This window comes from Phycomyces blakesleeanus, assembly GCF_001638985.1.
Source record: "Phycomyces blakesleeanus NRRL 1555(-) unplaced genomic scaffold PHYBLscaffold_17, whole genome shotgun sequence".
NCBI classification, from domain to species: domain Eukaryota; kingdom Fungi; phylum Mucoromycota; class Mucoromycetes; order Mucorales; family Phycomycetaceae; genus Phycomyces; species Phycomyces blakesleeanus.
In genome coordinates, this window is record NW_017265150.1 from 717696 (window position 1) to 740532 (window position 22837).

At 37.3% G+C, this 22837-nt stretch overlaps 10 protein-coding genes and 1 non-coding gene across 11 annotated transcripts; 6 read left to right on the forward strand and 5 right to left on the reverse strand.

Moving 5' to 3' along the window:
- Positions 1–504: 504 nt before the first annotated feature.
- On the forward strand, positions 505–2241 carry PHYBLDRAFT_63991 (hypothetical protein; the record flags this gene model as incomplete). The annotated part of the gene is made up of 4 exons (XM_018441217.1): positions 505–951; positions 1009–1252; positions 1313–1380; positions 2170–2241. 4 exons carry the CDS (start codon positions 505–507, stop codon positions 2239–2241), a joined length of 831 nt encoding a protein of 276 aa, XP_018288980.1.
- A 127-nt stretch (positions 2242–2368) lies between these two features.
- PHYBLDRAFT_63990 (hypothetical protein) lies at positions 2369–3201 on the reverse strand (the record flags this gene model as incomplete). The annotated part of the gene is made up of 2 exons (XM_018441216.1): positions 2369–2716; positions 2803–3201. The coding sequence occupies 2 exons, from the start codon at positions 3199–3201 to the stop codon at positions 2369–2371; spliced, it is 747 nt and encodes a 248-aa protein (XP_018288981.1).
- Positions 3202–4493: 1292 nt separating this feature from the next.
- Positions 4494–4575, reverse strand: PHYBLDRAFT_t187. The gene has a single exon. It is a non-coding gene; the product is annotated as a tRNA-Ser (tRNA).
- Positions 4576–6560: 1985 nt separating this feature from the next.
- PHYBLDRAFT_171014 (hypothetical protein) lies at positions 6561–8137 on the reverse strand (the record flags this gene model as incomplete). Its single annotated transcript, XM_018436472.1, has 4 exons — positions 6561–6810; positions 6884–7474; positions 7528–8021; positions 8066–8137. The coding sequence occupies 4 exons, from the start codon at positions 8135–8137 to the stop codon at positions 6561–6563; spliced, it is 1407 nt and encodes a 468-aa protein (XP_018288982.1).
- Positions 8138–9929: 1792 nt separating this feature from the next.
- PHYBLDRAFT_63988 (hypothetical protein) lies at positions 9930–11249 on the forward strand (the record flags this gene model as incomplete). The annotated part of the gene is made up of 3 exons (XM_018441215.1): positions 9930–9934; positions 10029–10257; positions 10353–11249. 3 exons carry the CDS (start codon positions 9930–9932, stop codon positions 11247–11249), a joined length of 1131 nt encoding a protein of 376 aa, XP_018288983.1.
- A 1535-nt stretch (positions 11250–12784) lies between these two features.
- Positions 12785–13315, forward strand: PHYBLDRAFT_102486 (hypothetical protein; the record flags this gene model as incomplete). The annotated part of the gene is made up of 1 exon (XM_018427726.1): positions 12785–13315. A coding segment is annotated over one exon (531 nt), but the record flags the coding sequence as incomplete, so codon positions are not given.
- Positions 13316–14801: 1486 nt separating this feature from the next.
- PHYBLDRAFT_63986 (hypothetical protein) lies at positions 14802–15926 on the reverse strand (the record flags this gene model as incomplete). Its single annotated transcript, XM_018441214.1, has 4 exons — positions 14802–14963; positions 15044–15229; positions 15296–15601; positions 15657–15926. 4 exons carry the CDS (start codon positions 15924–15926, stop codon positions 14802–14804), a joined length of 924 nt encoding a protein of 307 aa, XP_018288985.1.
- Positions 15927–16438: 512 nt separating this feature from the next.
- PHYBLDRAFT_159505 (hypothetical protein) lies at positions 16439–17368 on the forward strand. The gene is made up of 5 exons (XM_018433999.1): positions 16439–16456; positions 16532–16583; positions 16648–16946; positions 17031–17063; positions 17129–17368. The coding sequence occupies exons 3-5, from the start codon at positions 16944–16946 to the stop codon at positions 17252–17254; spliced, it is 162 nt and encodes a 53-aa protein (XP_018288986.1). The 5' UTR covers positions 16439–16456; positions 16532–16583; positions 16648–16943; the 3' UTR covers positions 17255–17368.
- A 419-nt stretch (positions 17369–17787) lies between these two features.
- On the forward strand, positions 17788–19005 carry PHYBLDRAFT_171019 (hypothetical protein; the record flags this gene model as incomplete). The annotated part of the gene is made up of 2 exons (XM_018436473.1): positions 17788–18558; positions 18583–19005. 2 exons carry the CDS (start codon positions 17788–17790, stop codon positions 19003–19005), a joined length of 1194 nt encoding a protein of 397 aa, XP_018288987.1.
- Positions 19006–19927: 922 nt separating this feature from the next.
- On the reverse strand, positions 19928–20797 carry PHYBLDRAFT_148168 (hypothetical protein; the record flags this gene model as incomplete). The annotated part of the gene is made up of 1 exon (XM_018432024.1): positions 19928–20797. The coding sequence occupies one exon, from the start codon at positions 20795–20797 to the stop codon at positions 19928–19930; it is 870 nt and encodes a 289-aa protein (XP_018288988.1).
- Positions 20798–21354: 557 nt separating this feature from the next.
- PHYBLDRAFT_171021 (hypothetical protein) lies at positions 21355–22830 on the forward strand (the record flags this gene model as incomplete). The annotated part of the gene is made up of 5 exons (XM_018436474.1): positions 21355–21660; positions 21725–22025; positions 22096–22190; positions 22256–22487; positions 22553–22830. The coding sequence occupies 5 exons, from the start codon at positions 21355–21357 to the stop codon at positions 22828–22830; spliced, it is 1212 nt and encodes a 403-aa protein (XP_018288989.1).
- Between the last annotated feature and the right edge of the window lie 7 nt (positions 22831–22837).

Consider the following 22837-nt stretch of genomic DNA (forward strand, 5'->3'; position numbering starts at 1 on the left):
ACATATTAAATAGCTTGTTAATAGAGTCAAACTTCTTCCTGCCAAAATTAGCAGTCGTTTATTTTTGCCACTGGAATTACTTTATTGACTTAGGACTAGACTATGATTGTGGCAATTATTTGTCCACTTTTTTTGTAAATTATTTGGATATTCTTAGAAATTTATAGTGAAAATATATATTAATCTGTCAAATTAATGTCAGAAGATTTGTAAAGAAGTATATATGTTTTCTGTTGGTATTGAGCTTTTTATGCTCTTTCTAACTGTATTTATGCATTACATTTACAATAAAGAAACTAAATTTTGAAAAAGCTGTTTTTTATGCATATATTAAAATTATCAGCAATATATAAAGTAGATTAAACATCAATTTTATGTCTTTTTGAACTTTATTTTACCTTTAACAATCACATCACAACCTATCTAACTATGTGTGATCCTCTTGAAATAATTCTTGCCTGACGCGTCCATAAGCGTAGCTAGCTACGTCAAAGCTATCATAGGATGACTTCCCCTGCGCAAAGGAGTAGACATAGAAGTGTATGCAAGAGATTGGTTTTACACAAATTGAGCAGAAAAGAGTGTATCTCCCATTTCCATTTCTCCTTTGAAGATATCCAGAGGATCACAAATGCTCTTGGAATGGATGAAACCTGCAACTTTCCAGGGATAAAAATTGAACAAAATCTTGGACTAGCAATTCTTCTCAACCAATACTCTTTTCCAAGGCACCTAGATGACATGGCACATTATTTTGGGATAAATGCTCAAAATATATCAAGAGTTTGCAGAGAGATGGAAGATCTGCTTTTCGAAAAAATGAGGTGGGGTATGCAGTTTGATATCTGCCACTTTTCTCCATCAAATATGGAAAGGTTTTCAAAGGCTATCTTTGACAAGGGTGCTGCTTTTGACAACATTGTTGGGTTTATTGATGGAACCATGCAAACAGTATGCCGCCCCACTGGAGACAAGGATAATTAATCTGTGTTATACAATGGTTGGAAGTATATTTATGCATTAAAGTTTCAGACAATTGTAACACCAGATGGCATCACCTCCAGCTTGCTAGGTCCTTTCATTGGCTCATGTCATGACTATTTTATCAATACCATCTCAAAGATTGAAGATAGGTTGAAGAAATACTTGGCCCCAACATCAGACCCAGAGAAGTATTACGCATTATATGGTGACACTGCCTACATGTGCTCTGTACATCTATACAGTCCATACTTGGGAGCTGTGCTCAATGGTAAAGTCTATAATAAATAATGTGTGTGCATATCTACAAGTTCTCAACTATAAATAATAGATCACGACAAGTTTTGTAATAAGTCTATGTCAAAAGTTCGTGTTGCAGTTGAGTGGGAGTTTGAAGAAGTACAAAAGTATTTTAAATACTGCAAATACAAATACGCAATGAAGACAAGAGAAAACAACCTGGCAAAAATCTACCAGTTGTCATCAATATTTAAAAATATGCATCATTGCATTAATCACAAAAAGTTGTCTACCAGTTCCTATTTTAATTTGCTACTGTTGTGAATGAGTATTGATTACTGCTGAATCTGAGAGTAAGACTGAAGGATAAAATAATATCCTCAGCTATTCCAGTCAAACGGATCTCCCTTTATGATATTATCTAATACACAGATCATCATACACATAATTGATTATTTATTATTATCACCATGACATGGGATATACAAATACATATACATTATATATATGGCATCATTATATTTCATCTACATATTTCTTTTATTATACAAATACTTAATTGAGAGACTACAACTACAACTATCTAATATTATGAAACATTACCCGAGTATCTGGGTCGGAATACTAAAATATTACCAATAGCATAAATGCTCTTCTTTACCAAAACTCTTGGACTGATCTGACTGGAGAAGTATCATATCAATTGGTCTTTCCGGATCTTTCCAGAAGAACAATACTCCTGGAATATGACTCATCGTGATAAAGATTACTTAAGCACACACTGAATTACAAATTAGAAAAACATATAAATATCAGTAGATAGTTCCATGTAGAAAGACAATCGAATTTTATCATTCTTTACTTTTCTTTTGAAATAAACAACCTACACAAGTTCTCACGAATTCTTTTGTCTATATTATATTTTGCTTTATTTTCTCCCCACAACAGCTACCACTATCTCTTGAAGACTATATCTCTGGATTGACAAGAGATAAAATCGAAGGAGAAGACATAGAGTAGTGTTACATAACATACACTTTGATACAAATAAATTGTTTTACTTTTATTTTTTGTCTGTTAATTCTTTTACAAGCTTTTCCATCATATTTTTCATTCTTGTGTTTGATCTTTTCTGCTCACTCGCATATCAAAGCATCTTTTCTTGATACTCCTTTTGTGAGCTTAAAGACTCGAGCATCTTCTGCCAAAATTGTGTTTGCTTGTCTATATACATATCATATATGGCCTCGTGTTCATCATCACTAACAGTGCCAGTCGAGTCTTCCATGATGCTATCTTTGCTCTCAATGGTTGCACCTCTGTTGTGTGTGACCATGTTCATTGGCTCATCACGTTCCTCTCTGTTCAATTGTTTTCTGTGTTCCCACCCAGCAGAGGATCTCGTCTGCATCAACCTCTCCAACTCGTTCTTCACAACCTCTTTCTTTTGGATAAAATCCTTCTTTCTTGCCTTCATCACGTCATATTCCAGTTCCTAAATTGATAAATGCATTCATTGCAAGTTAATAATACATTCTGAAAGACATTGAAAGTCTGGATAAGTTTTATCTTTTTATACACCTGAATTGCCGCCTTTTCAATTGGACTTCTGTATTGGTTAATTCCAGATAAATAGGTTTCTTTGTTTTCATTGAAATGAACCTTGCGCCAACATGCATCATACTGTAGAGGTTTGTCATTGGGTGCTACAGCATTGACTGTGTTGATGCCTTTTTGCCATTCACTTGACATACTTCCTCTGGGGCAGGTAGGAGGAAATATCCTAGCATACTTTTGAAGTAGTACTAGCTCTTTGTCGTAAGTCCAGCTACCTTGAGATCCTAATAGGCTGACTGTAGGAACAGACTTTTTGCCTTCTTGACCTTGTGGACTTCGACTTGGAGGAGGTGGTGTGTATTGGCAAATAACTGAGTTTCTTTTGTTTCTTTTGGTAGTATTGCTGGCTTTCTTTGGTCCCATGATTGATTAGATAGTAATAAAGATATGACAATGATAAAGATTGTGGTTTGTAAAAAAGGTGATGTATAAAATAGAAAAAGATCGATTTATTATGAGTTTTATACCCAAGGCTTGGAATGTTATGTTATTATTTTATTACATGAGAAACATAATGACTTTTAGAGACAGTTAATTAATATTTCACCCTGGAATTTTAATATCTGTTTATTAAGGGTCTTATAATAGATTTTATACAAGGAGTATTGAAAATTAATTATTGTATATATCTTCATGAATTTGTAGGATAAGGTTCTCACTATTCGACTAGATTAAGTCAAAAGAAAGAACTTAGGCTTATCAAAAAAGGAAGTTGTAGTCAGTATAAGAAAAATATATACTCCAATAAGCCTAAGTCGAAGTATAAACTTAATCGACTCTATTAACAAGCTATGTATTATCGTAGCTATTCTTTTAGTTAGAATACAACAATTGTTTTGTATAAATAGTCAAAAATTACATTTAATAACAATCATCTTTATTTTCTTATCTAAAAACTATTCTTAAGAAATTGACGATTCCCAGTAGTATTGATTCTGTGACTTAGTTACAAGTGCCAGAAAAGAAATACCAGATCGAGACTTGACATGTTTTCTAATTCTTTTGTGAGCAAAAGAGAGTTCTGTGTAATTGTCAGACATTATTTTGATGAATCCGTAAAATCTGAAGATAGTTAACTGCAGTATAATGACTATTTCTTTAATTCAATATAAATAATAACTACTGCGGATAATGTGCAGTATTAGTTTAGAAAACTATATATGACAATTCAATTCCTATCAATAAAAAGTATCTTTTATCCTCTCTTTGATTTTATGTATACTCCTTGATCCCCAGTGGGTTTGATCTTTTGACTTTGTTATAGTAAAAGGAAGACCAACCCAGATCGGGAACAACATCCTTTTACTATAACAAAGTCAAAAGGTCAAACCCACTGGGAATCAAGGAGTATACGCAAAATCAAAGAGAGGATAAAAGATACTTTTTATTGATATGAATTGAATTGTCTTATATAGTTTTCTAAACTAATACTGCGCATTATCTGCAGTAGTTATTATTTATATTTAATTAAAGAAATAGTCATTATACTGCGGTTAATGCTCAGGAAGATATTACTGCGCATAAAGAAGTACTGCGGTTAGCTATCTTCAGATTTTACGGATTCATCAAAATAATGTCTGACAAGGAAGACCAACCCAGATCGGGAACGACATGGGCAAGACAAAAATAATGACCGACACACGGCAAAAAAGACACGTCGACTGCAGGATTTGAACCTACGCGGGCAGAGCCCATGTGATTTCTAGTCACACTCCTTAACCACTCGGACAAATCGACTGTATTAATAATAACGTGGTGCGTTGTAGTTTTTATCGGCCGCAGTACCAGTCCCTTTTTCAATCGATTTCAACCTTTTTAATCAGTCACAAAGTCTCAAACCCCCAATTATAATTTTATATTTTAATTTTAATTTTAATTTTAATTTTATTTATATTAATTTTATTTCTTTTTCTAAAAATTTGACTTCTCGTTATTTTTATTTTTATTCCTCCAATTTTCTGAAGACAAATTTCCCTTCCCTTTATTCTTTCCTGAAATTAGTTTCTTCCTCTTTTATTTTTCTTACTTTTCTTATGCACTAAATGTGACGCTTTCCTCTCAACACTACTTTACCAGAATTGTTAACTATAGTTTTTCTATTTTTTTATAACATACTCCTTCCCGATCTTTTCCATTCTCTGTAGTTATATATTATAACTTCAATTATTTTTCTTTTATGATGAATTCTGATTACAATTATTTTATCTATCTTTTTATTACAATTATCCCCTAGACATCAGTGCAACCTATTTTTGCCATAAATTTTATCCAAGAAGTAGTATAAATAACCTTTCAAAATCAATTAATAAACAATTGTCAAATTTTTCTGATACAAAAGTTTTCTCTAAAGATGCTGTCTATTTTCCCTGATCTCTCTTGTGAATTTTTTTTCTGTTTGTTGTGGTGGTTGAAGTTGAAGAAGTTTTTAAGAGGAAGAATTGAAGATTTGAAATTAGGAACGAAGATTCGTGAGAACTTGTGTAGGTTTTGTTTATTGAGAAAGATTTTGTATCAAAGTTTGACGAGGTTCCTACACTGAACTACTACTGCTATTTATATTGTTTTGGATTGGGAAAATTATATGACTGGGGTCAGGTAATCGATCCTATCTGAGTCTTAATCAGAGCAATGTGATCTTGGGATAATTAATGTATGATTAATTATATAAATGTGTGTAGTCCCAATGAAGTATTAACATCAAAAGTAAATGTGTTTATGAGTTATAATTATGCTTATAATAATTCACTGATGTATCCCATATTATGGTGATATCATCATATGAAATATAATCACTATCATGCATGCTAAACCTGTGTGTTAAATAATAAAGTAATCGGTAGACACCTTTGACTGGAATAGCTGAGGCCTTATATTATTTCCTTCAGACTTATTCTCAATTACAGCAGTAGTCAATACTCATTTACAACAATGGCATCCATTCTTGTATGGACTTGACCTTATCTGGTGATGGGAGTATGCCTTGTGCAGATACATTAAATCCAAGAAAGATTAATTCTTTCTTGTTAAACTCGCATTTTTTGAGGTTGGTGATTAGCTTGGCTTCCTGGAGTCGATTCAATACATGTCATATGTGTTTTTCATGTTCTTTGGGATTCTTGCTGAATATAAGAATGTCGTCCAGGTACACCAAGGCAAACTGGTCTAAGCAATCTCCTGGAACCTTATTCATGAGATGTTGAAAGGTAGGCAACGCATTTGTTAAACCAAAGGGCAAGACCAGGAACTCGTATTGGCCATATCGTGTGTTGAATGCAGTCTTGGACACATCGGAATCTTGAATACAGACTTGATGATAACCACTACACTGTAGAAAAAAAAGTGCAAGTACTTACAGAAATAATTGCATATCTGCAAAATCCGTGTAACTTTGTAAAAATCATATCAATCTTACTAAATTTAGAGTGTTCTAAGCCCCTTTTAGAAGCTGTAGACCCGCAATTAATCTTTTTTTCATGTGTTAAACTCAGACGTCTATTTTAGGTGAGAAAAAAAAGATGACTGTTCTTTTTTGTTTACAATTTTGATCAATGTTACAAATATAGCCAATCAATCAGATATATCATTAATTTGGATTTTCTGGTGATGCGCAATTTTAAATAAAATGATAATGACAATCAACTTCATTGAGTAATATCTGAATAAGATGAAAGGTTTATATACATTTATTAAAAAGAAAGAGGGAAAAAAAAGAAGAAAAAAAATTACTGGTTGTGGGTCGGCAAGGGCCAGACGATATGTCTAATGGCCCCGTCCTTAGTATCATGGACGAGGCCAGCCATCCCCTTGAAGGACTTCACATCCACTATCCTCATCTCGCCCTGCGAGCAGTTGCTTGACACAGGGAAGAGCATGCCTGGCAAGGGCCTGACATCGGAAAGACTCTCGGTGGCTGCAAAGAGCCTGGTCACTCCTTTGACAATGTGGGAAAAGAATTTGCGGACAAATCCATAACTTTCAAAAAACATAATTAAATTATGATTAATATCAACTTTTAACAATGTAGAATATAACTAACAACACTTACTCCCACATATGTTTGAGCACAACAAGATTGTTAGCTTGAACATGTCTACTGTCAAAGGAGGACTGGACTCTGTAAACCACTGAGTCTTTCCACATCTTCGTGGTGCAAACCACTGAGTCTTGTTCCTCAAAGGAGGAAACTCCTTCTCCTGCCCAGAAAGGCAACAACTGTTGGACGAGGTCCTTCCATTCCATGCCAATGGTGTTGGCCAACTCGGCCATGCTATACCTGGTCAGACTGGACCACAGCTGAGGACCAGCAATATCATCACTTGCAACCTTGAAGTTGCTGGTCCTTCTGTCAGCTGGTCCAGTCCTGGCTGGACAGTTGCCGCGGCAGTGGCTGATGGCCGCCATCTGGAAAAGAACATTTTCCATGTTTTTTCCGGGCTCCTTCCTGGACTTGATCGCAGAGGTATAGGTACCAATCGTGTATTCTATCGGACGGCAGCTGTAAGCCTGCAAAGGGCCCATTTCCCACAACATGAAACCAAGATGAACCAGCATGTGCTGGTTCATCACAAATATGTTGGATTTCAGCTTACCATCCGAAATCTTGCACCTCAGAAAGGAGTGCCAGTGGCCAATTGCCCTATAAAACTCATTAAAAACCGGATAGAAATATATATCTAAGCGACTTACTACTCCACGGCAACAATGTCGCTGGTGGTGATGCTCCATTGTTGGACAATGAAGCATGCCAGCACCAGGTCTCTCACGGCCTGCTTTGCATCTGCAAAGCAGAGGTGATTGATTACCATGGTTGGTACAATGAACAAGAGGAAGTCCATCCAATTGATGGTCTTCCTCTTGCCGTTCGATTCCTTCATTGACCTCCACGTACCAGTAAATGCCATTGGTATATCTGCCCTGGATGTGCTGACTGCTTTTTCGATGTCATCTAGGCTAACATCCAGGGCAAAGGGGTACTCAAGTCGTTGCAGGCGTTCTTGGAGGTGCATTCCATGGGATTTTCTGCCCAGGCCTGCAGTCCCAGGGCAGAATTTGCCACCAAGGGCTTGATAGAGCTGATGCCCTGTTCCATGACCTAGGAGGTGCATCTCGTCCTGACCAAAGAAAGCAGAACTGGTGAGTGTGGGTAACTCTACAAAGGCATTGTATCTCCCACCACCAGGTCTCTAAAATGATGTTAGTGGTTTTTTCTTGATATTTCATAACTTACACTTCCTTTGGCTTTGTGAATGCTCCCTACATCCCTCATGGGGGTAGGACCCTCACTCTCCAGGAAGCACATGGTGTTGTATCCAACATAATCGTAGATTCAAATAGAGCGCACAGACAATAAGACAAAGACATATTGAATAAGCGACCAGTATCAATTATACATTATTTCTCACACTATCATTAAATAAAGAATATACCGATAACAAGGTCACACACCTTAGTCAACATCACTAATCACTCAAACAAGAGCGTGGGTAATAACTTAACAATATATTATCTATGATATAAGAAAACAGACATCACATGATATACTCATATCATTATCCTAAATACACACGCAATGTCTATATAAACTCACATAGCAAATAGCAATAGAAGATCATCTCTCTTTTCATCAATAAACAAAGTCTCACCGTACTTCTCGTCTGCACTTTGTTTTTCTTTCTTTTCTAAAAATATAACAAACGTTCTTTTAATAGAAAAGCATCAACAATTATAATTCCTAAAGAAGAGTCCTGCCATCCATAGCTGATATATCTAAAGATATGTATTACTCGTATAACTAATATATAAGTTAGTATATGTGCTGTGGTGATCCAGATACTTGGATGTTGGATTTATCACATATAAGAACATATTCATATTGGGATAGTGTAGTAGCTATCATCTTGTCAGTATAATATATATATAAACAATTAAGTAATCAGGCCAATAATTATTACAGTTAGTACTGTAGATAATATCTTAAAGATTGTTAAGATAATTATATCATACTGCCAGGTAAACTGTGTCAGAGCGATATGGAGCTAATTTAGTAGGAAGTCCTAAAGCTCTAGTGTAAAAGAGAAAAGAATAGCTAAAAGCTAAAGAAGTACAATTTATGACTTGATGTCATAATTGTAACACTGACACTAGTTAAGCAGTAAATACACTCTAATAACCAAATATAGTAAAGGAAGAAAGCCTTAAGAAACTAAGACGTAATGACAAGAGCAGATTGTGTTTTCTTATAAAAAGGGACACTTTTTATTTATGAATAAAGGACAACTGATATACAGTCTCAAAGTATTTCTATACATCTCTATTGTTGTAAATGAGTATTGACTACTGCTGTAATTGAGAATAAGTCTGAAGGAAATAATATAAGGCCTCAGCTATTCCAGTCAAAGGTGTCTACCGATTACTTTATTATTTAACACACAGGTTTAGCATGCATGATAGTGATTATATTTCATATGATGATATCACCATAATATGGGATACATCAGTGGATTATTATAAGCATAATTATAACTCATAAACACATTTACTTTCGATGTTAATACTTCATTGGGACTACACACATTTATATAATTAATCATACATTAATTATCCCAAGATCACGTTGCTCTGATTAAGACTCAGATAGGATCGATTACCTGACCCCAGTCATATAATTTTCCCGATCCAAAATAATATAAATAGCAGTAGTAGTTCAGTGTAGGAACCTCGTCAAACTTTGATACAAAATCCTTTCTCAATAAACAAAACCTACACAAGTTCTCACGAATCTTCGTTCCTAATCTCAAATCTTCAATTCTTCCTCTTAAAAACTTCTTCAACTTCAACCACCACAACATCTATTATCAAATTTATTATTTTTCTATTGTTTCGTACCTGAAATACCACAGTGTATCCATTATAATTTTTAATGCACTCGGTACAATAGCACTCTTCAAAGTTTTGTTCGATAGAAGACATGACGTTTGTGTTTTTTTAATAATGAAATAAAAGGGAAACAGGTGTTACATTTATCTATTCACAAATACTTTATAGTAATAAATAAAATACCTTTTGTTGCTTGTTATATCCGAGCCAATAGAATGTAGTAAAAGCAGGTTTTTTTTATTTGAACACAAAAAGCGGTACTGAGATGAAATATACTCTACATATACACTATCACTGAATTATTTCGGCACTAGTGTATTCAGGGGTGTTTTTCCAGTGATATGTCCTAGTGGTGTCCGCATCCATGCCACATTGATGATGGTGGCCTGTGACATCCCAGCAGCAAGAAAGACAAGTGGGTTCACCTCGCACAACAGTACATGGGCATGTTACAAGTGCAACAGACATTTCCCTCGCTTGGAAAACGGTGTCAATATTGACTTTCGTGGGTTTGACTTCTCTCGGTGGGTGCTTCGTGACGGTGTAGAGAACAGGTTGCATGCTTAGGAGTGGGAAAGTGCTAGTACCCCCTCAGAAAGGCATCGAATGGAGGTCGAAATGGTGTTTGATGGTCGCAGTTGCATCGCCTTGGATACCTTGATCTAGTACGTGGAACGATCATCGATCCCATGCATAATTTATTCCTGGGAACGCCTAAAAGATTGATGGATCGTTGGATCAAAGACGAAGACATTCAAGATGGCGATTTTGTGGCAATGCAGAAGACTGCAGAAACGATGATTGTGCCTGGTGAATACACCTCTTTGAACTCGAAAATAGGAAAGCAGTTTTCGTATATGAAGGCAGACGAGTGGAAGTCATGGGTGCTCGTATACTCGCCAGTTCTGTTGAAAGATGTTCTTGCAAAAGACAGATTCGAAAACTGGATTAACTTTGTTGATGCATGCCGCCTGTTGATCAAGCCAACGATCACGTTCAATGAAGTCAACACTGCCCATCAGTTTCTTCAAACTTTTTGCACCAGATGTGACGAGCTGTACAACGCCGAAATCCTCACCTGTAATATGCACCTACACCTCCATCTTCGTGATACAATTCGTGATTTTGGACCAGTGTACGGTTATTGGCTATTTGGGTTCGAGCGATTTAACGGGTTGTTAAAAAATTTGAAGACAAACAGGAAGATCGGGTTTGAAGAAACATTTATGAAGAAATTCATTGAAGATGTGCACAAAGACGATCTTGTCAACAGTTTCCTTCAGAGTACTCACCAGACATCTGCATTTTCTCTCCTTACCAAACTCACTTATTCCTTTACACCCGCCACCATTCCATCCATCCGTCAACGTACCTTCCGCATACAGTCATTTGTCGAGGCTTCTGAAGATCCAAATGTACTTGTAAAAGGCAACGAACCTCTCCCTCCTTCCGCATTCCCTCTATCATTAAAATCCGCTACCACAATGATCGCACTGGAAAAAAGGGAGGAAATTCCAATGTGCACAGTTACCTGATAACAATGGAAAATGTGGGGTCAATTTTCATCTCAGCAGGGTTTTCTTATGTTCATGTTGAAAACGCAGTTTTGTTGTATTCTATTGGCTTGGATATAACTAGCACAAAGATTTTTTTTTTATTATTATAAAGGCCATAGTAAATAAAGTATATGTAGCACTTGTTTCCTTTTTCTCTTAATATTCAAAAACAAAACAAAACAAAAAACACCATGTCCTCAATCCCCCAACTTTACAATGAAAAGTGCTATTGTGCTGAATGTAGTCAGAACGAACTAGGCTATAGTTTTGTTGCCAGAAGAGCTGCTTAGCGCCATAACAAAAGAGCAAGATTAGATGCTATAAGATGTGAAAGTGGTACGCAGTTTTTAGTATTATTGTATTAGATTTTATTTGGGTTTTTTGCAGTTTAAACAAAATAGCATTCTTTAATAGAATCTTCTCCCCAAAGAAATGCGATGGAGGTTGATGTTGAACGTAGAAAATATTAATTTGAATAAAAATAATGGAGCTTAACTAAGAAACATATTCTATATATAGCTATTCCAACCCGGCAATATGGAACCACAGAAGAGGCGTATGGTCAGACCAGCTCACCTGTTTGGAAAGGTGCTTCAGAGTCTGACGATGATAATGTTTCGGTTGGGAATGAAGAGATTCACAACAGTGAAAGCGATAGTGATGAGAGTGGTAATGCTGAGGAGAGCAGTGGTGATGATGAAAGCAGCAATGGCGAAGAAAGCGAAGATGATGATGAAGATGTTGTTGAGTTTGAAGTCGAGGAATTTCACTTGTTGATGAAGGTTGGTGCTGTGCTACTAAAAAATTGAAAAATGAAAATCTGAAAAAAAGGGGGGTGTTAATTTTTTTTTGCAATTTTTACACTAGATCCTTTTGCCACCCCCAATATGCCAGAGAACCCAGTGCACAGGTTCATTGCTACATTTGTGGTAATGTTCGCTTCCCGCTATGTGGTCAACAAGGGCGCTGTTGTCTTGATCTAGTTCATCAACAAGCTCTTGACGATTTACGAGCAGGATTTCCAACTGCCCTTGAGCCTTCCTGGTCTACAGCGCATGACAGGTTTCTCAGCCATGACCAAAGGCGTAAAGAAATTTGTTGTGTGTCAGGATTGCCACAAGGTGTACGAGGAAAGTGTATCTGCTCCTTCTCATTGTGATTTTGTGAAGCTTGGTGCGCGCTCGTCTTGTGGTTGTCAATTGATAAAATCATCGTCATCGGGTGCTTTGATAGCTAAGCGGTCATATGTGTACCAGTCTATCAAACAGACATTAAAGACGTTTTTCCTTCGCCCAGAGTTCGAAAAAAAAATCAGACATTGGAACCACGAGTTGAAGATGATGAATACCATGTGCGATATCTACGACGGAGCTATGTGGAAGGAGTTAAAAGACAAAGATGGCGTGCAATTCACCCAAGATTCACGTTCATTAATGTTAACTATCAACATCGACTGGTTCCAGCCATTCGATAATGTATCTCACTCGTCTGGTGCAATTTATATTGCTATCAACAATCTTCCCCGGGACGAACGGTTTAAGCCAGAGAACGTCATTCTGGTTGGACTTATGCCAGGTACTAAGGAACCAAAGTCTGAAGAGATAAATCACTATCTCAAACCTTTGGTAGATGAGTTGGAGACGTTGTACGTGGGAATGAAGATTCCAACCTTCGAATGTCCCGGTGGAGTCAATGTTCGTGCAGCACTGCTGATGGTGGCCTGCGATATTCCAGCTGCTCGGAAAACAAGCGGGTTCACTTCTCACAACAGTACGTGCGCCTGCTACAAGTGCAACCACCAGTTCCCTCGTCTGCCAAATGGAATCAACGTCGATTTTAGTGGATTTGTCTTTTCTCAATGGAATCTTCGTAATGGTGTAGAAAGCAGGTTGCATGCTGAGGAGTGGGAAAGTGCTAGTACCCCCTCAGAAAGGCATCAGCTGGAGGTCGAAAATGGTGTTGGATGGTCGCAGTTGTATCGTCTTGGATACTTTGATCTAGTACGTGGAACGATCATTGATCCCATGCATAATCTTTTCCTGGGAACTCCAAAGAGGATGCTGGATTGGTGGATTGAGAAGAAGATTTCGAAAGACGATCTAGTCACAATGCAGAAGACAGCAGAGACAATAGTGATTCCTGGCAAGTACACTGCTTTGACGAAGAGAATCGGCAAAGGGTTTTCGTACATGAAAGCAGGCGAGTGGAAGTCGTGGGTGCTCGTTTACTCTCCTGTTTTGTTGAAGGGCGTTATTCCGAATAATATGTTCAACAACTGGATCGACTACGTTGATGCATGTCGCCTATTGATAAAACCAACCATCACTTTCCTTGAACTAAGCAACGCCCACACATTCATTGAAAGATTCTGTCAGAAATGCGAAACCACGTATCTAACCAAAATCCTCGCCTGTAACATGCACCTGCACCTCCATCTTCACGATGTTATTCGTGATTTTGGACCAGTGTATGGTTATTGGCTCTTCGGGTTCGAGAGATTTAACGGTCTGTTAAAAAATATGAAAACAAACAGAAAAATTGGGTTTGAAGAAACCTATATGCGAAAATTTGTTGAAGACGTACACAAGGAAGACTATGTCAATGCTGTTCTTCGAGGTCCAAGCCAAGTCTCCTTCCGCCAATTCATTTTTAAACTTATGTCAACACCTATGCCAACATCTATGCCAACACCTATGCCAACCTCTATGTCAATTACCGCCCCTACCATCCGTCAACGTACCTTACGTCTACAATCCTTTATTGATTATTCCGAAAATCCAGATCTTGTCATCAAAGGCAATGAGCCTTTCCCTCCTTCCGCCTTCCCACTCCTTACAGCAGCATTAACACCAATGAGTAATATTCACTATCTTCATCTCTTTGAATATTATAAGACTGCATACCGAAATCAAGCATTGGTCCATTACGAAGAAGCTTCATCATCACCGTACTTTGTTGACAACCTGATAAATAAGCTTAAATCAGTAAACATTCTTGGCCAGACTTATAAAGGCCAGAATGAATCAGGACATCATGGTTCCCTCATTCAAGCCAAATTTTATGGAAGTACAGGCCAGCGTGTACTCGCATACACAGGTTAAATTCAGTACTTTTTCACACATTCCTTTATCCCACCACCTACCAACAATAACAATTGCCAATTCCGGCTTATGCATTATGATCAACATGTTTTTGCTTTCGTCAAATGGTTTATGCCAGCTGACAATCATTCTCGTTCACTTTAACATGTTAATATTTGTTATCCTACGTTCTCTCATGACAGCCATCAAAGCATATTGTCAGTGCATAGAATTTTGTTGCAAGTTGCTACAGCTGAGCATACAACACATCAAAATGTTAAAAAAATACTAGTCATTCCTTTACCAAAAAAACACTATGCATAGAAATTAATAAAATTTATCTCTCCTTTTTAAAGAATCCAAGAGAAAAAGACAATTGTAGCATTCATGTTTCGCAATAAGTTTGTGTTTGTTGAAATTATAATGCGAAGGATGAAAGAGAATTTTTTTATTAGAGCTTATCTCTGAAAGCCCACTGGGGAAGAGAGTACTTCAGTTGACTCGGGACTGCTAAATCAGCATCTCTGCCAAAGGTCTTCTTTGCCATCTGGCGCACATTTAGGTTCAAGCATCTGAGCATGGCTTTGTTAACATGCTCCAGAAACTGATTGTACTAGATTACAATAAAAATATTATGTTTATTTTACTAAAAGACAATAGATTGCATTTAACATTATTTATAAAAGTATTTACCTCATCGCTTCTCCAGAATGGACGCACTGTACAGAGCACACAATTGCCTGGAACTCCAGGTATCTCATCCTTCGACTCATCCTCAGACATTGCTGCCTTGTTGATGAGCCCTTCGCAATCCTTTCCCATCAACGTATCAATGTCAGCCTTGTATATACTGTAGGCCAGCTCATGGCAGTCAAAGTTCTAATAACACACATTTATTAATATTACTCAATATTATTATTTTTATCAAAATACAACACAACATACAGTGGTTGCTCGACTTGCTCTCCTTGACCTTGATCTTCCTGCATCAAGGGCTGACGGCGACTTTCGTTCAGCAGAACATCTTCCACAAAAGTTAGTATAAATACTACTGTGGATTTCAGATGGCCTAAGCCTACCCGCAGCAAACTTTGGCTTCAGGTAAGCCATAAGTGCAAGTGTCAGTTCTTTATTAAGGGAACGATTGAAATGAATTTCAGTATTCCAACTGGACTTGCTGTCATTTGCTGCAATCAAAGCTGCATCATTTGATCTGAATTTTGGATCCCTTAATCGGCTTCGGATAAGAGACTATATATTGTGTGAGATAGTATATTGATAAATTACTTGATAATGCTTTACTCACAAAAAGTCGATTGTAAACTTCTTGATTAACATCAGTAGAAGTGGCAGCGGGAGCAGAGGTAGGAGCAGAGGCGGGAGCAATCTCAAGAACATTATCAGAAGTTCCAGTAAGAGTATCCAGAACTTCTAAATCATCAGCGTTGCCTTTGACAACGTAGCCAATTTTGGAATCCATATCCTTCAGGCTTTGCTGCATTGCATCTAATCTAGCAATCAGATCTGCGTGTTCTTTTGATGGACGGGGAGCAAGTGTACGATTGACTTTAGGCATTTTCTATAAATTAATAAAAAAACAAATAAGTATGAACTATCTATATTATGATTTAACATTATATATACAACATAGTGTTCTTTGTATATAAGAGTACTTGTAAAATATGGTCTTTTGTATGTATGTGAATGTGATTATATGTTTGAGTGTGAGTGTGAGTGTGAGTGTGAGTGTGAGTGTGAGTATTTGTAAAAGTGCGAGTGTAGCAAAGAAGCTAATTAATATTTTGAAAGAAAATATATTTATTGACAATAGAGATTGTTTCAAGAATAAATCTAAATTGCTCTCTTACACAAGCTCTGTGTAAGATACAATGGAAATATTGCTTTTGGGTTTTATTTCATTACACTCTTTCAGTTTCTCTTGAGGGCAAGCATTTGTTTTGATTTCTTTATTACTTCTTTTGTAATTTTTATTTTTATTTGTATTTTTATTTTTATTTTTTTTCTCTTTGTCTCATTCTGGCTTGTCTTTCTCTTTTCTTTCTCTTTTCTCTCTCTTTTCAAGTTTTATTATATTTGGATATTTTAGTAAGTTATATTCTTTTTAAAAAGAGCTTCATCACAGATAACAAATAAGAATATTTATATATTTGGCTGCCATAGGCACTTGCTCCATCTTTCTATTCATCGTTTATTATATGTCAGGGTTTCTATGGTAAGGTGGCGTCTTTTTTTTCATAAACAGCTAAAAAAAATACTGATACATTCTGTTGCCATAGACACTATCATTCTTTTTATTTCTGATGCATCCTCTTCACAATGTCCATCCCGATTAGCAAACGTTAGTAAGCATTGTCATCTAAAATTTTGCTGACTTTTTTATAGGCCGTGTCGCCAAAAACATACACTACAACTAAACATGGCAACCAACACGGTAATATTTTATAGTTCTTTTTATTTATTACATTTTGTTTCAATATTTATGTAACAAAATATAACTTTTATTATAGATGAACTACCCTCTCTCAAACATTCTCTGCATCTAGAACTTCCATCTCATGCTACTGTCATTGACATGGTAAGACTTGTTTTTCTTTTATTCTCTTTATATGTACCGTAATATTATTACACTGTATATTAATATAATACAATATTCTACAAGAGACTATATCGGCTCTTGACAAGAACTATCAAGGTTTACAAATACAACTGTTTAGGTGCTCATGGAGTGTCTAATCGATTAGAATGTACCTTCCATAGTTAGAAGGTTACACAATTAGATATGGTAATTTATTTTTAACGTCCGTGTATTTTATCTCTGCTGTCTACGAGGTATTGAGACGGTGGGCGTGGTGGTTGGTGGCCGCCACACTGCGGAGAAAGTGAGAAGTGGCGAGAGGAGACTGAAGTGGATGTAGAGTAGGTAGACGAAGTTGGCAAAGGAGGCCATTATCAGAGGAAGTTTAGTGAAGGACAATAAAGTAACCTTTTTACCTCGTTAAAAACACTTTCCCATTTTTTATTCATTTTGACAACTGATTCCATCCCCATACGCCTAGTCATAAATATTATTTGACACCCCTAATTAAATACTGAGTGCAGTTCTATTGTCTTGAGAACGTTTCCTCTTAACTGTAGTTTATTGACCCTCGTTACCACGCCTCCAATTGGGAATACAACCCTTGCTAGCTAGTAACCCGGCCATAAACACTATTCAACTAGAGCGTTCTTCCTTATAGTAGACTTGTAATTAGTTACACCTGCTCCCTCAAGTACCCTACGTGTCAGTATAAAATATTTTTTATTGCCATATATGGTTCAGATTTTGATTGCTATCAACACCCCTTTTGAGAGTCATTTTATTTTGCAACCATATCTTATTTTCACTCTCTTGTTCTTTCCATAACCCTTTTTTACTAATGTCATACAACAGAATTCGATTTGTTTCGGTCAACCCTGCTCAGCCTGCAACAGAGGATAGTCAATCCCTCCCAGAAACTTCAAATGAGGCCGTGTTTGACACATTCCCAGATGTTGTTTCTGCTGAAGCAACTGGAAATGGTGAACTGGAAGACGCCATTGACGAAGAAGACGTTTTGCATTCCGAAGACGATGAGGATGCAGAACAAGCTGCTAGTACGGAAGATGTCCCTGAGGTCAGCACTAGTCAATTCTGGTCTATGGACGCGACCCGTCTTCTCTTGAAAGTTATTTTGCAAACAGACCATCATAACTTGGTTAAAGCTGCAGGTGGAAACAAGAAGAAAATTGGTCACCTTTGGAATACTCTTGTGGAAGCTTTCAAGGCTGAAACTGACTTTGAAAACTTGCCATTATCCTTCAACTCGACAGTGGATAGCAACAAATGCAACACGAAGTTCAAGTTGTTGAAAACTAGTTTCAAAGCAGATTCGGGCAGAGTATATGCTCAAACAGGCCGTAATGCATACCTGCCTCGTATGCGCTGGTTCAACGAAATGCGTGAGATTACGTTGAACGATCCCACGTACAGCATTCCATGCTTGGTTTCGACTGGGACTATGTCCCAAGGAGTAACAATCACGCGTACATCGACAACTGGAAGAATAACCAGGGAGCATGTTGGAACTTCCCAGCCTTTGGAAATTCTTGAGGAAGAACAAGCGGCAGCTGAGGAGCCGGCAGCGGAGGAGCCTGTAGCCGATGAGCCAGTAACTTAGGAGCCTGCAGCTGAGGATCCAGTAGCCAACAGCTATAGTTCCGTCCCGCCCAGTGTGCCCTTGCTTGTAGCACCTGCACATGATCGGTTGCCTGCTGGTGATCGTTATGATTCCATGTTGGAGCTTATGGGCTCAGCATATGCAGCAATGAGAGAAGATATCCGTGTATCTACACGGGAGCTTACAGAAGCGTTTGGTACAGCTGAAGAAAGAGAAGAAAAGAAGAGAAGAGTAGCTTTGGAGTTGGAGTTGAGAACGATGGAGGTGAACTTGTTTGTGAAGGAGAACGAGGAGAGATCACTGGAGCGTGCAAGACGGGCAAGAAGAGACGACGAACTCCTTGCTGATCACAAAAGAATGACAGACCTTCTGTCTAAGTTTGTTAGTAGAAACATTGAAGACAGTAGCATCCAAAGCAATGACAATGGTGAGGCATAAAATAAAAACTGTACATGTTTTCACCATTTTATATATTAGAATTTAAAAAAAGTCAAGCAGTCTTGTTGGAAGTATAAGCTTTACAAGCTGCTCATAACTTCATTTCTTTTTATTACTCCCTGATCCTTGAGTTGTCTCAAGCGAGAAGTAAGGCTAGTTCTAGTGCCAAATTCATTGACTGTAGGGATATCAGTCTCCATATCTCTACTCATTGGTTCCATTAATAGCTCCACGTCATCATCAGCCTCATTTTCCAGAAATCTGCGCATCTCGACATCCTCTTCAGCATCCACAATGATGGAATCACCATTGTCAATACATAAATTGTGAAGAACACAGCAAGAAGTGATTATCAATGCCATGTTATCGGTTTTTAAGACAAAGAGGTGTTTGTACATAAATCGCCATCGAAGTACGAGTAAAGAAAAGGTGTTCTCAATTTTTTGCCGAGTAGAGGACTGCATGCTGTTGTATTTCTTACGGGCCGCTATTTCTTGGTCGGTAAGTGGGGTTTCTGTGCTGTTTCTTTCTGTGAAAGGAGTCATCATCTGCGGGAGAAGAGGATATGCCGAATCTATTAGGTAAATATTAAACATGAACAGTGAGACATAATGATATAAGACAGATACAAAAACTGTTTAACTTTAAATTGTTTATACCTCCAATAATATAGGTACCATCAAGACACGGTCTCCTTCCTTCATCTTCTGAGATCATATCCTGATATATCTGGCTAAGTTTAAAAAATTTTGCATCGTGAAAACTTCCTGAAAAGATTTGGTTAATAGATAAGTATTCAAGTAGTATAGTCAGATTATATAGATTTATTACCTGGTGCACCAACACAGATATCAAGAAACTTTTTATTGTGATCACAAATTGCCATCAGGTTCATTGACGTATGGTTTTTGCGATCAACATATCAATTTCCATCTACTCTTGGCTTTTCTATCTGTACGAGTTTCCCGTCGATGGCACCAACAACGTCTTTCAAGTGGTCATGGCCATGGATACTGGTACTTGTACGAGTAGCAAAACCGTTGGCAATTTCTCTCTGCTTTTGAATGGTTGATGGCCATACAATGACCTTATTGGCAATTTCTTTTGTCATTGTATTGATAAAACGTACTGTAAACTCATTGTAGGAGCCGTGGCCAACACCAAGTGTTGCCTTAGCAATTCTATAACCAAAGTGTGTGTTACAGAATCTCCATAAAACAACAGCAACCTGTTGGGCAACATTCCAAGTGCTTCTTTGTTCATCAGTGAACCTTGAGTATGCAGCTGTGTTTTTTAGAAGATTCACAAGGTTCTCGAAAGTTGATCGCGTAATCCGATAATGGGTCTTAAAGGCACGCTCTCCAGTCTCTTCGTCAGTAAGGTTTGGGTGGTCGATTGTCCACCAACGGTATGTACCTTGGTTAGCTCGTCTACGAATCACTACCCGTTCCTGAATCATAGACACGCTGCCAATGTAGATCAAGAAGAAGATGTCTTGGTTGATTAATTTCATTGCTTTCAAGGTCTGTTGCAAATAGAGCTCATTGATAGCTGAAATAAATTCTACTTTTTCTTGTTGAGCAGAATTATTGCTTTCGTTGCGCTTTTGTGGCAATATTTGATCGTTTATGAGCTCTTCGTCAAGTTCTTCATCAAATTCCTCGTCCTCAAGCTCATCTGTCTTGGATACTTCTTTGAATATAGCATCAGACTTCTTAACAATAAGGCTTATCAGTGCCGCGTCCTCTTCAGAGAGGTCTATATTGGAAAGTGTATTTGTTGTTGAAGACATTTTTGAGAGTAGTATACTTTATTTATTGAGGGTAAAAGCAAAAGAAAGAACTTTTAATTATTATGCATTCAAAGAGTTATACTTTTTCAGTATAGTATTTATTATAACACCGACTTATTATTACGTATACAGTACCAAATTTGTATTTTGAAAAGTTACCAAAAAGAAATTTAAAATCTAATCGATTAGAATAATTCTAATCGATTAGACACTCCGTGAGCACCTAGAGCAGGTATATAAAAAGTACGGTCTTTAAAAATATTGTTCCTTTTTTGAAAAAAAATATACTTCTAAAATAAGAACATTAGAGACGTTTGTGGACTCAGATTTGTAGAGTTGCACAGAATATTAGCTAAAAAAAGGCTTTTTTTGAAACTCAAATTTTCAACTTGTATTGCCGTATTTAGCTTATTTATGTTACATAAAATTGTAGGACATTCATTTTAACTAAACGTACAAGCTGTCATTATCAATTGTGACTTGATATTCAGTAACGAAAACATTACCGTTACTTGAAAGGGCAGCACCTTTCTCTTTTTCTTTAACAAAATCTTAAAATGTTTCGTTTTGATCCTATTATCGAACTAACGGATCGTTACATAAATCACAGCTCTCGGCGTATTGCTGAAGAACAAGAGCGAGGATGGGTATCTGTTCCTGAACAGCAAGAGGAACATGCAGATGTTTACGAAGATCAAGAGCCCACCAATGAAGAAATTCAAGAAGCACTTGCTCAATATGCCCGAGACCGTGAGCAGGAAGGGGAACGCATAGCTGTCTTCTTGCATTGTCAAGGTTGCTTAGACCCAAGCACCTTGTCTGATGAAGATTCTAAACTTTTGTTTAGATTCACGCAGCCCGAGGTATAATTAAATCATTGCTTTCAAGAAAAAAAAAAGTACTAATTTAATATATTTATAAAACCAGATACGCTCCTTGGCCACTCTTCTTGAAATGGGAGACATCGTCTACTTTCGAGAAGGCACTCCAAGTGAATTTTCTCTGCCAATGACACTGGCTCTGATGATTGTGCTTCGCAGAATGGTTTTCCCTGCTCGCTTAGTAGATTTATCTCTGCTCTTTGGAAAGGGAAAGTCTACTCTCAGTGTCATCTTCAATGAAATGATAGAGAAGATTTATATTAAGTTCTATCCAGCCTTGAAGTTTGACTACTGTCAATTCCGGGAATCAAACCTGATGCGCTTCAGCCGAGCCATTAGAGAAAGATGTAAATAACACTTGCAAAATATAATATTAGTTTAATAGTACTTACGTTTTATATATTATTTGGATAAAAGCACTGGCAATGTACTGTGTTGGGTTTATTGATGGAACCTTCAACAAGATAGCAAGGCCCATTGTTGATCAAGAGGGGGCATACAATGGCCATTACGTGAGTGAAAGATTGGATATATAGATCTGACACATGTCTTTACTCAATTTATATACTCTTTATAGCGAGGACATGGTTTGAAGTACCAAGCAGTGGTAACACCCGATGGTATTACTTCGTCCATTATGGGGCCAGACAGTGGTAGGAATCACGACGTGCGCATGTACCGCGAAAGTCAATTGGATGCCATGATGTGCGTAGCATTTGACTTTACAAGCATAAATGGTCCATGCTATTACTTGTATGGTGATCCGGCATATACCGCATCAGACCATATGATGATCCCTTTCAGAAGACGTAAGTATTGTACAGTTATCTATCTCGACGGTAAAGACTTATGGTTTGCATATTGTCTGTTTTAGAAACGGCTGATGAGCAAGAACTTGCTATCAACAAAAGTATGTCTGCTGTGCGAATTTCCGTGGAGCACGAGTTTGCTCATTCCGGGAGTCTGTGGGCTTTCTTAAAGTACTCACAGACCCAAAGAAGTGGTCAGTCCCCAGTGGGACTATATTATATTGTTGGAACGTTCTTGAAGAACCTCCATGTCTGTTATAATGGAGGAAACCAGACAAGCAAAAAGTACGGTGTTGCTCCTCCTACACCAGAGCAGTACATTTATGGATTATTAAACCAATAATATTTTT

Bases quoted from the DNA above. Each gene is read 5' to 3' on its own strand.
- PHYBLDRAFT_159505 (XM_018433999.1), top strand. The intron at 17,064-17,128 runs GTTTACAAATAC...TACCTTCCATAG, and splicing joins TCTTGACAAGAACTATCAAG to TTAGAAGGTTACACAATTAG.